This window comes from Aptenodytes patagonicus, chromosome W (assembly GCF_965638725.1).
Source record: "Aptenodytes patagonicus chromosome W, bAptPat1.pri.cur, whole genome shotgun sequence".
Taxonomy (NCBI): Eukaryota; Metazoa; Chordata; class Aves; order Sphenisciformes; family Spheniscidae; genus Aptenodytes; species Aptenodytes patagonicus.
In genome coordinates, this window is record NC_134981.1 from 29,601,349 (window position 1) to 29,615,603 (window position 14,255).

At 43.8% G+C, this 14,255-nt stretch overlaps 1 protein-coding gene across 3 annotated transcripts in view; it reads right to left on the bottom strand.

Moving 5' to 3' along the window:
* LOC143172018 (synaptic vesicle glycoprotein 2C-like) overlaps positions 1 to 14,255 on the bottom strand; it is a 161,832-nt gene that overhangs the window by 15,502 nt on the left and 132,075 nt on the right. For all 3 annotated transcript variants that reach the window (XM_076361232.1, XM_076361231.1, XM_076361233.1), the window contains 3 exons: positions 12,595 to 12,759; positions 9,026 to 9,159; positions 883 to 1,086 (listed from right to left, as the gene is read on the bottom strand). In XM_076361232.1, the coding sequence (XP_076217347.1) occupies positions 883 to 1,086; positions 9,026 to 9,159; positions 12,595 to 12,759 (503 nt within the window). The remainder of the gene's footprint in view (positions 1 to 882; positions 1,087 to 9,025; positions 9,160 to 12,594; positions 12,760 to 14,255) is intronic.

Genomic DNA, 14,255 nt, shown 5'->3' on the forward strand with positions numbered 1-14,255 from the left:
ACGAACACTAAGTGGAGCTGTATTTAAAGAACAATGTTTGTTGTATCAAATGTTTCTATTCACACAATGTAGCTAAATAATTTACCCATATATTTGAGTTAAAAACTAAAGAGACATCCTCTGCTGGTAAGACCAGTCAGGCAGACAAACATTATAAGGGGCTCAGGGAAAAAAAACATAACTCCTCAAACATTAGTATATATAATAAAGTATTAAGCTGGAACCCTCTCTGAACTCCCAAAGCAATCTACCTGGGAAAAACTACCCTTATTCTTCTTCATTCATCATCTTCTGCAATCACATGAAACTCATTCATATATTGTAGTAACGAAAACACTGAGTGGGAATTGCATTTATATAGAAATATTCTCCTAGAAAATGAACATAATGAACTACCACATAGTTATTTAAGTAAAATGAAAACAGATTTGTGATTGCAGATAATCCACAGTAGATATCTTTCAGCTGTGTTACTTTGCAAAGTAGATAACAGGCAAAGGACTGCTGACTCTTCCTAGGAGCTGCTTCACAAATGGAGGGTCATCTGTATATATTTTGCTTTCCTTTCAGTTAGAGCAAAGACAAGCCAATGGTCAACACTCCAAAATCTCATCCCAAATGCCTAAATTGCAGTCTTGTAATATCAGTGTGGAAGACCAATGACTGATAACGTGACATAGCAGAACTGGTTACAGACCCCTTTGTTCCTAGAGTTTCTAAACTGGGGGCTTTTTAAAACTGCACTTAGAATACCACATAAATGAAGTATCTGTAGAAGGAATGTTCTGCATCTCTCTGAACCAAATCCTTTAAAAAGAGAACATGTTACTTTATCAGGAGAGCTTTAGGTGTTGGTGTTGTACTCTAAAGTGAAGCCCCTACCTAGCATCGTTAACCGTCCAATTCTATCCATCAGGAGAGCAGACACAATATTCCCTGGTAACACTGCCAAAGTTCCCAGGAAATTAACAAAGTAGATCCAGTAGGCACTGTAGTCGTCATTGAAAGAAATCGTGCATCCTGTCCTGATGTGGAAAAATGTGCAATTTATCAGTTCGCTGTCAACAAATTTATATTGCTCGAGATCTGTGGAAAGAAGAAAAAGAAAGATTTCAGCTAACAGCTGACTTCATGTGCAGCTTTTGATTAAAAACATTTCAAGTTTAGGCAACTTTAATGACAACTAGGAGCTTTCACTGCTTTGTAAAATGGGACTAGTTATTGCTGATAACTTTTTATCTTAATAGAAAAATATGCAAAGCTCATGAAAAAGAGCAACTAAGGCCTGGAATTAGGCAAATTATATTAATGTATTTCAGCTCTGCTTGGACTGTATTTGGTTAAGACCTCTCAGCACCAGCTGGTCTTGCATAAAAAGCACTGGATATCTGCAAGTTTCTATCACTTGGTCCTGCTCAGTATCAGACCTTCTATTCCCACAAGAGATAGCCTTTCAGATGAGACTGCTGATTGCACCCAGCTTGGTTTGACTTCTTTTAAAGGGAAATGTTCCTACAGAATTCAGATTAAACCCATTTTCATTTCTGAGCAGGCAGCTTTGTCTTCAGCTTGAACATGCAACAGTTCAGGCCATTCTTCTTCGAATACCATTTCAGAGATCTCTCCTTATACTTTCCTCTTTCCTTCTGTTCCTCCTGTCAGCCTTTTAACGCTGAATCAAGAATACTTTCCTTCCAGGCAAAGGAAGCTGGGCACTGCTTGTTCTGAAACATAACTCTATTACTGTTGTGATTGCTGGAGTTACAGGAAAGCGATAAGAAGTGCCGCATCATTCCAACAAGCTTAGCTGGCCATATTCTATTTTCACTTACATTGTATTAAACTGAAAAAAATGAGTCCTCTGTTTAAACATAGGAAAATACGCATTCCTATTTTTGGTAGAATACTTAGTAGTCTGGGAATGATTATAGATAAGGTACTTTGAATCCTGAACTCAGATCCCCATGCCACAGCAAGCACAATTGTCCTGGTTTTGGCTGGGATAAAGTTAATTTTCTTCCTAGTAGCTGGTACAGTGCTGTGTTTTGGATTTAGTATGAGAATAATGTTGATAACACACTGATGTTTTAGTTGTTGCTAAGTAGTGCTTACACTAGTCAAGGACATTTCAGCTTCCCATGCTCTACCGACTGAGAAGGCTGGAGGTGCACAAGAAGCTGGGAGGGGGCACAGCCAGGACAGCTGACCCAAACTGGCCAAAGGGATATTCCATACCATATGATGTCATGCTCAGTACATAAACTGGGGGGAGTTAGCCGGGGGAGGGGTGATCGCTGCTCAGGGACTGGCTGGGCATCGGTGGGTGGGTGGTGAGCAATTGCATTGTGCATCACTTATTTTGTATATTCTTTTATCATTATCATTATTATTATTATTATTTTCCCTTCCTTTTCTGTCCTATTAAACTGTCTTTATCTCAACCCACAAATTTTACTTTTTTTTTTTTCCAATTCTCTCCCCCATCCCACTGGGCGGTGTGGGGGAGTGAGCGAATGGCTGTGTGGTGTTTAGCTGCCTGCCGGGTTAAACCACAACAGTCCTTTTGGCACCCAACGTGGGGCACGAAGGGTTGAGATAACGACAGATCTGACCAGAGCATGTTAAGACAAATTTGTTATAAGCATTCATCATATTGGTTTAACAGTCGCTGGTCACAATGTTGATTAATTCACTCTCAAAGTTGTCATGCTTGCTCTCAAAGTCGTGTTATGTAACACCTTACTTGCTGTATATGTTCCCTGTTGTGCTGTCTATCACCTCTGGGAGCTGGATCAAGGATATCATTTTGCTGCACTGTGTAACACTACTGGTTTATGATGTGATAAAATTTTTGGTCATGAGACTAATTTTTGTATTTGTACTTCCATATTTGTACTCAGCATTGCCATCATCTCCGTACCTCAGGAGCCACTTTTCAGAAACTATTAATAATTACACCTTTTCCCTTTTCTTCTCGGGGAAACAATCTACGGGGGAGATGAGGGGAGACACTTTCCCCCGCTCCTTCACCTTCCCTTTCTCCTTCAGGCCAGTTGCAACATCTCTTCAGAATATTGAATATCCTTGGGATGTTCAAACCAGCATGGTCCTATTGCACTGTCTCCTGAATGTGGTTCAGGTCGTGATCTTGTTCAAGGTTAAACAATTATTTAAGAATACCATCCAGAGATCAATCGCGTTGACAGGCACTGCGGCTAATCAAACACATTTATAGGCACTGCGGCTACTCCAAACCCCACGACAGGCATTGTGGCTACTCAGACCCTGGTGACAGGCACTGCAACTACTCCAGCCCCCACGACAGGCATTGCAGCTACTTAAACCCCTGCGACAGGTACTGTGGCTACTCAAATCCCCACGACAGGCACTGTGGCTGAACCAGAGAACCAACCCGTGCTAGTATCGGTCACCCTTATACACAAGAAGAAATAGACAAGAAAATCAACTTGTTTAGTAAGGGATGAAGATGAACCAGGACCATCACGAGAACAGGAGCAGGAAGAGGCAGAACCCAAAAATGAGATGGTAACCACCCGATCCCTATCCCTGAGTGAGCTGCGAGATATGCGAAAAGATTTCAGTCGTCGTCCAGGCGAGCATGTTGTCACCTGGCTGCTCCGATGCTGGGATAATGGAACCAGTAGCCTAGAATTAGAGGGTAAAGAAGCCAAGCAGCTGGGATCCCTTTCTAGGGAAGGGGGCATTGACAAAGCGATTGGAAAAGGGACACGAGTCCTCAGCCTCTGGAGGCAACTCCTGTCAGGCATGAAGGAAAGGTATCCCTTCAAGGAAAATGTTCTATGTCACCCAGGCAAGTGGACCACCATGGAGAGAGGTATCCAGTACCTGAGGGAATTAGCCGTGCTGGAGGTGATTTATGATGACCTGAAGAAAGAGCAGTTCTCCAAAGATCCAGATGAAGTCAAGTGCACAGAACTCATGTGGCGGAAGTTTGTACAGAGTACACCATTGTCATATGCCAATTCATTGGCAGTGATGACCTGGAAAGATGGAGAGGGACAAACTGTGGATGAATTGGCTCGTCAACTCCGGCAATACAAAGAAAGTCTCTCTTCCTCCCTCGTCTCGGCTGTGGAGAAACTGTCCCGGGAGGTCCAGCAACTCAGAGAGGATAGGTCCTACTCCCCACCTGTACGGACCAGTATCTCAGCCATTAGGAGTCAGCATTCCTCTGCTCAGGAGAGAGGATATAGTGGATATACACCATGGGACACCCTCTGGTTTTACCTGCGTGACCATGGAGAGGACATGAGGAAGTGGGATGGAAAATCTACCTCAGCCCTAGGGGCACGGGTATGTGAGTTGCAAGGGAAAACAATCACAGAAAGAGGTTCTTCCAGGAAAATTGCTGCTCCAGTTTCCAGCGGGCAGTTCCCCAGACAGAGTAGAAGGGCTGATTTTACTTCCAATCTTAATAAAGGGACTTTTGATTCGCATTTACAAGAAGTGAGTAACAGACACTATGACCAGGACTAGAGGGGCCCTGCCTCCAGCCAGGGGGAGGAAAGGGACAACCGGGTTTACTGGACTGTGTGGATTCGGTGGCCTGGCACATCAGACCCACAGAAGTATAAGGCTCTAGTAGACACTGGTGCACAGCGTACCCTAATGCCATCAAGCTACATAGGGGCAGAACCCATCTGTATTTCTGGGGTGACGGGGGGATCCCAACAGCTAACTGTATTGGAAGCCGAAGTGAGTCTAACTGGGAATGGCTGGCAGAAGCACCCCATTGTGACTGGCCCAGATGCTCCGTGCATCCTTGGCATAGACTACCTCAGGAGAGGGTATTTCAAGGACCCAAAAGGGTACCGGTGGGCTTTTGGTATAGCTGCCTTGGAGACGGAGGAAATTAAACAGCTGTCCACCTTGCCTGGTCTCTCGGAGGACCCCTCTGTTGTGGGGCTGCTGAAGGTCAAAGACCAACAAGTGCCAATCGCTACCACCACGGTGCACTGGCGGCAATATCGCACCAACCGAGACTCCCTGATTCCCATTCATGAGCTGATTCGTCGACTGGAGAGCCAAACAGTGATCAGCAAGACTCGCTCTCACCCTTTAACAGTCCCATATGGCCAGTGCGGAAGTCTAATGGAGAGTGGAGACTGACAGTAGACTATCGTGGCCTAAATGAAGTCACGCCACCGCTGAGTGCTGCCGTGCCGGACATGCTAGAACTTCAATACGAACTGGAGTCAAAGGCAGCCAAGTGGTATGCCACAATTGATATTGCTAATGCATTTTTCTCAATCCCTTTGGCAGCAGAGTGCAGGCCACAGTTTGCTTTCACTTGGAGGGGCGTCCAGTACACCTGGAACCGACTGCCCCAGGGATGGAAACACAGCCCCACCATTTGCCATGGACTAATCCAGACTGCACTGGAACAGGGTGAGGCTCCGGAACACCTGCAATGCATTGATGACATCATCGTGTGGGGCAACACAGCAGGAGAAGTTTTTGAAAAAAGGAAGGAAATAGTCCAAATCCTGCTGAAGGCTGGTTTTGCCGTAAAACAAAGTAAGGTCAAGGGACCTGCACAGGAGACCCAATTTTTAGGAATAAAATGGCAAGATGGTCATCGTCAGATCCCAATGGATGTGAACAACAAAATAACAGCCATGTCTCCACCAACTAGCAAAAAGGAAACACAAGCTTTCTTAGGCGTCGTGGGTTTTTGGAGAATGCATATTCCAAATTACAGTCTGATCGTGAACCCTCTCTATCAAGTGACCTGAAAGAAGAATGATTTCAAATGGGGCCCTGAGCAACGACAAGCCTTTGAACAAATTAAAGAGGAGATAGTTCATACAGTAGCCCTGGGGCCAGTCCGGGCAGGACAAGATGTAAAAAATGTGCTCTACACCGCAGCCGGGGAGAATGGCCCTACCTGGAGCCTCTGGCAGAAAGCACCAGGGGAATCGGGCATATAGAGGATCCAAGGCCTATTCTCCAATTGAAAAAGAGATATTGGCAGCATATGAAGGGGTTCGAGCTGCTTCAGAAGTGATCGGCACTGAAGCACAGCTCCTCCTGGCACCCCGACTGCCGGTGCTGGGCTGGATGTTCAAAGGGAGGGTCCCCTGTACACATCATGCAACTGATGCTACGTGGAGGAAGTGGGTTGCACTGATCACACAACGGGCTCAAATAGGAAACCCCAGTCGCCCAGGAACCTTGGAAGTGATCATGGATTGGCCAGAGCACAAAGATTTTGGAATATCGCCAGAGGAGGAGGTGACGCGTGCTGAGGAGGCCCCAATGTATAATAAACTACCAGAAAATGAGAAGCAATATGCCCTGTTCACTGATGGGTCCTGTCGTCTTGTAGGAAAGCATCGGAGGTGGAAAGCTGCTGTATGGAGTCCTATGCGACAAGTTGTAGAAACTGCTGAAGGAGAAGGTGAATCGAGCCAATTTGCAGAAGTAAAGGCCATCCAGCTGGCTTTAGACATTGCTGACCGAGAGAAGTGGCCAGTGCTCTATCTCCATACTGACTCATGGATGGTGGCAAATGCCTGTGGGGGTGGTTGCAGCAATGGAAGCAGAGCAACTGGCAGCGCGGAGGCAAACCCATCTGGGCTGCCGCATTGTGGCAAGATATTGCTGCCCGGGTGGAGAACCTGGTTGTAAAAGTCCGTCACGTAGATGCTCACGTACCCAAGAGTCGGGCCACTGAAGAACATCAAAACAACCAGCAGGTGGATCAGGCTGCTAAGACTGAAGTGGCTCAGGTGGATCTGGACTGGCAACATAAGGGTGAATTATTTCTAGCTCGGTGGGCCCATGACACCTCAGGCCATCAAGGAAGAGATGCAACATACAGATGGGCTCGTGATCAAGGGGTGGACTTGACCATGGACACTATTGCGCAGGTTATCCATGAATGCGAAACATGCGCTGCAATCAAGCAAGCCAAGCGGTTAAAGCCCCTCTGGTATGGAGGACGATGGCTGAAATATCAATATGGGGAGACCTGGCAGATCCATTATATCACACTCCCACAAACCCGCCAAGGCAAGTGCCACGTGCTTACAATGGTGGAGGCAACCACCGGATGGCTGGAAACATATCCCGTGCCCCATGCCACCGCCCGGAACACTATCCTGGGCCTTGAAAAGCAAGTCCTATGGCGACATGGCACCCCAGAAAGAATTGAGTCAGACAATGGGACTCATTTCTGAAACAACCTCATAGACACCTGGGCCAAAGACCATGGCATTGAGTGGGTATATCACATCCCCTATCATGCACCAACCTCCGGGATAATTGAACAATACAATGGACTGTTAAAGACTACACTGAGAGCAATGGGTGGCGGGACATTCAAACATTGGGATACCCATTTAGCAAAGGCCACCTGGTTAGTCAACACGAGGGGATCTGCCAATCGAGCAGGCCCTGCCCAGTCAGAACTTGTACGTACTGTAGATGGGAATAAAGTCCCTGTAGTGCACATAAAAATATGCTGGGGAAAACAGTCTGGGTTATTCCTGCCTCGGGCAAAGGCAAACCCGTCCATGGGATTGCTTTTGCTCAAGGACCTGGGTGCCCTTGGTGGATAATGCGGGAGGATGGAGAAGTCCGATGTGTACCTCAAGGGGATTTGATTTTGGGTGAGAATAGCCAATGATTTGAATTGTATGCTGTTAATTGCTATGTAATACTGTATATCATCACTTCTGTGGTGGCTATATGCCATATCAATGGTATCACAGTAAGAATCACCCATATTAATGAAGAATATACTTTGATGAAACCAAGCTAAGTGCAGCGATGATAGAACCGGACAAGTGCAGTGGTGATGCAACCAAAATTGGCTTCAGCATGCAACAATCCAACACCACACACCATCTCTCCTGCCCTGAAGGACTGTTATGAGAGACGGAGGCCAAAGTCATGGACTAAATGAACTCAACAAACATTTTAGAGGGACAGCCCATAGACTAAGGGAATGATATCTGTGTGTATATATCAAAAGACAGGAAAAGTGGTGGTGATTAATTGGGATGTATTATGAAGTGTGGGGACCTGGGCATGACGTAGATGGTATAGAATAAGGGGTGGATACTGTCCTGGTTTCGGCTGGGATAGAGTTAATTTTCTTCCTTGCAGCTGGTACAGTGCTGTGTTTTGGATTTAGGATGAGAATAATGTTGATAACACACTGATGTTTTAGTTGTTGCTAAGTAGTGCTTACACTAGTCAAGGACTTTTCAGCTTCTCATGCCCTGCCAGCAAGAAGCTGGGAGGGGGGCACAGCCAGGACAGCTGACCCAAACTGGCCAAAGGGATATTCCATGCCATGTGACGTCATGCTCAGTATATAAACTGGGGGGAGTTGGCTGAGGGAAGGGTGACCGTTGCTTGGGAACTGGCTGGGCATTGGTCGGTGGGTGGTGAGCAATTGCATTGTGCATCACTTATTTTGTATATTCTTTCATCATTAGTATTATTATTATTTTCCCTTCCTTTTCTGTCCTATTAAACTGTCTTTATCTCAACCCACGAATTTTACTTTTTTTTTTTTCTGATTCTCTCCCCCATCCCACTGCAGGGCAGGGGGGAGTGAGTAAACGGCTTTGTGGTGTTTAGCTGCCTGCCAGGTTAAACCACTACAACAATAGAACAATTTATTTCACCAGTCCCATTTAGACCAAATAAAAATACACCTAGTTAAAGCTGTCAGTAAAGCTGTAAACATATTTTCTCCTCTCCAGACTGAATCTTTGTAGAGATTATTAAAATCAAAGTGATGTTTATTATCTGAGTCAATATTAGGCCTGCGGTATCTCCAATGGCGTGTGATCCTTTCTCTTTTCTGGTATTACATTACTGAGGCCTGTTGTTTTTTATAGCTTTTTATTCCCTACAAGAAGGCTTCTTGTATGCCCTATTAGAAATCCAGAAATTATAAACAGTCCAATATAGTAAGATGAGAACATGCAGCTAAAGAATGGGTGTTCAGGGTTTTTTCTTGCAATACCTGTGTTGTAGAAGGTGGTATTCACGAAAGTACAGTTCCTGAAGTACGTGTTCAGTGAAGTAATGTCTTCAAACACACAATTCTTAAAATGGGAATCTTCAAAGGTTACTGATTTAAATTTCATCATAATAAACCTGTTCAATACAAATAATTTCTGTCAGTCTACCTTCATATGTTAGAAAGAGCAACAGGTCAAGCTGACACAGCTACACAGGTCTAAAAAATCTTAACCCCAGAAACAGTGATTCCTTAAAGGCATTCTGGAAACATAATTAACAATTAGCTGATTCTAGAATACTATCGTTCAGAAAAAACATTAATAGGACAAATAGCTCCACATAGCTGCCAGCCATAACCAGTAATACAATGTCTTTGATAGTATTTCAGTTATTACTTGCCCTTAATCATCCACAAAAACCAATGTCATGACAATCATGGAATAGCTTTGTAAAATCACTATTACTTGTAATTTGACATTACAGTTGGAAATTAGGAGCTCAGGCTCTAGAAACCCGGTCTCTTGGAACAAACAAGTGCCTGCTAGTACCAACAAGCTGAAAAGAAAGAATTTTTGAAAGAACCTTTATTTTTCCACATGAACACACTGGGCACTGTGTCAGACTCAAATCCAAAACACACTGGTCCAAGTGTTTAAAAATGGTTTCACAAAATGGTTTAACATGAACACAACAATTACATTGGCAGTTATACAGCTAGGTATCTAACTGGAAGTACGTGTTTGTTACTCCTATGTCTGTGGATGCAATTGCAATTACTGTGTACATAAAACATGCACAAACAAATTGTCAGTAGCTTTTCTTATTTCTAAACATCCTTCTTCCTACTGACTTTCATTTAACTCCTAGGTCTTTGATCATGACTGTAAATCAAGTCATTCATAGAAAAAGTCAAGGACAAAGTGTATTACTAGCAGTAACTTTCTACCTCAACATTACTAGGCTAAAACAATGCTGTAAGCCTTTTCTAGTATACTCATATCAACTAACATTATGCTAACCAAAAAAAAAGACAGATGTAGCAATATATCATTATTTTTGTGATGTCTTTTATTTCACATGAGGGTGTGGAAAAAGCTACAACTAAAAAAGGGCAGTTTTGCTGGCAGACTTCACCCAAAGTGGCAACAATTTGAAAAGCAGTGCTTTAATAGTTATATGACAGTAAGAACTGTTAAAATGGCAAAGCCTTCTGAACACAGACCTGGCTCTACTCTAATTAAACCTGGTGTGACTAGCTAAATATTTTTCTTATAACAAGACTAATAGTAGGAATAGGAACACACAAAATATGCTACCTATGAAATAGTAGGAATTAAACTCTCTCATCAATAAAGTTGTTGGAATCACATCTTTATGAGCAAGGAGAGCAAAAGCTAATTGTGTTTATCACAGGAAAAGGCTTATTAGCTAATGAATTCTCTTTGTGTATTGGTCAGAAAAATGGTGTTTTCAACCCATTAGTTTTAGTTACTATATCATTTCTCATTTATGACAGACTAATTAAAATCAGGCTGGCGTTCAGTGTCAACTCATTATCATTTTTCATATAGCACTTTCTGTTTTAAAATGTAGCTTAATTCCAGAGGAGAACAAAGAGAATTTAGCAATTAGATTAGTCAGTTGGAACAGAAATGACAGACTATATGTCCTACATTCTTCTGATGCACTGATGGACAGGAAATATCTTGTGAGTATATTAAAATTGGTGTTGCAACGATTTGAATTCAAACCCAACAGAAATGTAATGAAGTAAAAAGTATTGATGAATCTTCTAGTTAAGAAATAACATGAAGGAAACACTGAAATTAGGGGTGAGTGGAGCATTGAAACATTTGTGGAGGAAGAATATCAAGAGTCCATACTACTGTGGAAAATGTTTTGTGAATCTCAAATAACTGTCATAGGCCTATTAAATCTGCACATTTGAAAGAGTAAATTAGTGTTTTAGAGGAGATTAGTGTTAGATTTAGTGTTTTACAAGAATTTTCAGTTTAAATTGATAAGATCTCAGTTGACAGAGTGCAAACCAACTAAAACTTAATGACAGTAAATGGTTCTTTGCTTTTAGGAGAACATCTACCTCCTGGAAAGGAATCGAACTGGGAATCTATGGCTAGGTTAAAAATGAGATAACTGTTCATTTTTGTCTGCAATGCATAGACTTTTAACTGCATCAAAACTCAAGTTCTTATAAAAAAAAAAAGCCCTGAATACCAAAATCATTAATTTTATTCACTTAGATATACATTTTCCTATGGAAGTAATAATTAGCACCATAACATCCAGGAGACCATTCACATGGTTATTCTGTATATTTCTTAAGAGAAACCAGATACCTAAACCAGCTGTGTTTAATTTCCCCCTAAGTTATCTAGTTATCTGTAAAGTCTAGATAGAGCCTTAATATGCACAGATTCAGTTAAAAACACAAAAGGCATTGCGAACGTGTTGTTTCCCATTTTAGAGATGTTCATACTTTTTATTGATTTACAGTAATGTTTAGCTTTTATTTTTCTGTGATAAAATCCTATCCTCTCAATGCTCAACGTTTTCACAGAAGCGTCTTTCATCGATACAAGAAAAGAACCAGCAACAGATATGAAAGTACATCCAGCCCCCTACAATATGCCGCATGTGTTGGGTCTGAAAACCTTTGAATACCACTGTGAAAGGAAGTATCATTAACTTAGGCTTTTCAGTTTATTTTTCGGGAGGGCAAGGAAGCTGGGTTTGCATGGAGGATCCTCACACAGGAACCACCAGGGCATGTACAGGTCCACTTCTTCCCATGCTCCAGAGCACCGTTCAAGATCAAGTCATAAGAAATCAAGAGAAATAAATTCCCATTAAAAAGTAACAAAATCATCTATTATTAGTGTGCTGGTTTTGGCAGGGATACAGTTACTTTTCTTCATAGTAGCTAGTATGGGGCTATGTTTGGATTTGTGCTGAAAACAGTGTTGATAATACAGGGATGTTTTAGTTATTGCTGAGCAGGGCTTACACAGAGTCAAGGCCTTTTCTGCTCCTCACACCACCCCTCCAGCGAGTAGGCTGGGGGTGCACAAGAAGTTGGGAGGGGACACAGCCGGGACAGCTGACCCCAACTGGTCAAAGGGATATTCCATACCATATGATGTCATGCTCAGCATATAAAGCTAGGGGAAGAAAAAGGAAGGGGGGACGTTCGGAGTGATGGCGTTCATCTTCCCAAGCAACTGTTATGCGTGATGGAGCCCTGCTTTCCTGGAGATGGCTGAACACCTGCCTGCCGATGGGAAGTAGCAAATGAATTCCTTGTGCGGCTTTTGCTTTACCTATTAAACTGTCTTTATCTCAACCCACGAGTTTTCTCACTTTTACCCTTCTGATTCTCTCCCCCATCCCACTGTGGGGGGAGTGAGCGAGTGGCTGTGTGGTGCTTAGTTGCCGGCTGGGGTTAAACTGCGACGATTAGTTAACGAAGAAAAATATTAGATTATTAGGACATGCTTTAAAACATGCATTTATTCATTCCAGCAAAGTCAGGACATTAGGAAATCTCTAAACCTGTCATTGATGTATTCTCCATTGCTGTGAATCTGATTTTCCAGTGTGAAGTTGAAGACAAAATGTGAAACCTCCTCATTGTGGAAATGTTTCACTCGGGACGCATACTCGTCTGACTGCAGATGTTTAATGACATCAGGAAACCAGATAGACAAGCCATAGTAGCTGTGAAAAACAGAAAACACTCAGTTGCCAATCTCACTGGTTCAGAAACCTGTGCAAGGTGAGGACAATCAGCTCCCTCGGCCACTTACATGATGGAGCTGTTGTACCCCATATCATGGTCTCCATGTATCATGTATAAAGAGCAGAACCAAAGTGGAATTCACTTCTGCATGAAATCAATGTGTCCGGGCCCTGAGAGCACTCCCAGCCCTAACGTCTCTGCACACCCCCGCAGGGCTCCCCCACCCTGACCACAGCCCAGGACCCCATGTCAGCCCCCCCAGGGCCGTCATCCCCTGCCCCAGTGACGTCACAACAGGGCCGGTCTCCAGCTCCCCACAGCCATGCCCTGCCCGGCCATGGGTCCCACCGAACTGAACCCATCTGCAGGCCCACATTCTGGCCTGGCCTCAGCCTGCCCCCATCCCCAGGGAGGTGCCCGATACCTGGGTGCCTCCATCTGCCCTGCTCCTGGCTGGGGCGGTACGACGGGAGTCCCTGCAGGGCCCAGATACAAAGAATGGAGTTTTCCATAGACTGCAGACCATGAGAGGTACAAAGAAGAAATCTTTTCTAGAGTCTGCTTTAAACTTAAATTAGTTTTAAAAACTCAAAAAAAATCCACACAGCACAATTGCCTTTAGATACAAACAGGTGAACTACAGCAGCATGTGCCTGCAGTGACAACAGTGGGCTTGGGAACAGTGGGTGACAACACCCAGTACATCTTTTAAACCCTGTACGAATGAAGTCTGACATCCCTGGTTAAAACATGTACTTCTTTTCAAGTTAACGCAGGTAGAGTACCAAGCGCACATTTTTAAAAAGCTGAGGCAGGCACAGTTCCTCTGTGTTTGCTGATTGACTATATAAAAATATTGAAAGATGCTGACCAATGAAGATGCCAGTTTTCTGAAGCAGATATTCATAGAATCATAGAATCATTGAGGTTGGAAAAGACCTCTAAGATCATTGAGTCCAACCGTCAACCCAACACCACCATGCCCAATAAACCATGTCCCTAAGCGCCTCATCTACATGTCTTTTAAATACTTCCAGGGATGGGGACTCAACCACTTCCCTGGGCAGCCTGTTCCAATGTTTAACCACTCTTTCAGTAAAGAAATTTTTCCTCACGTCCAATCTAAACCTCCCCTGGCGCAACTTGAGGCCATTTCCTCTCGTCCTATCGCTAGTTACTTGGGAGAAGAGACCGACACCCACCTCGCTACAACCTCCTTTCAGGTAGTTGTAGAGAGCGATGAGGTCTCCCCTCAGCCTCCTTTTCTCCAGGCTAAACAACCCCAGTTCCCTCAGCCGCTCCTCATAAGACTTCGTCTCCAGACCCTTCACCAGCCTCATTGCCTTCTCTGGACACGCTCCAGCACCTCGACGTCCTTCTTGTAGTGAGGGGCCCAAAACTGAACACAGTATTCGAGGGGCGGCCTCACCAGTGCCGAGTACAGGGGCACGATCACTTCCCTACTCCTGCTGGC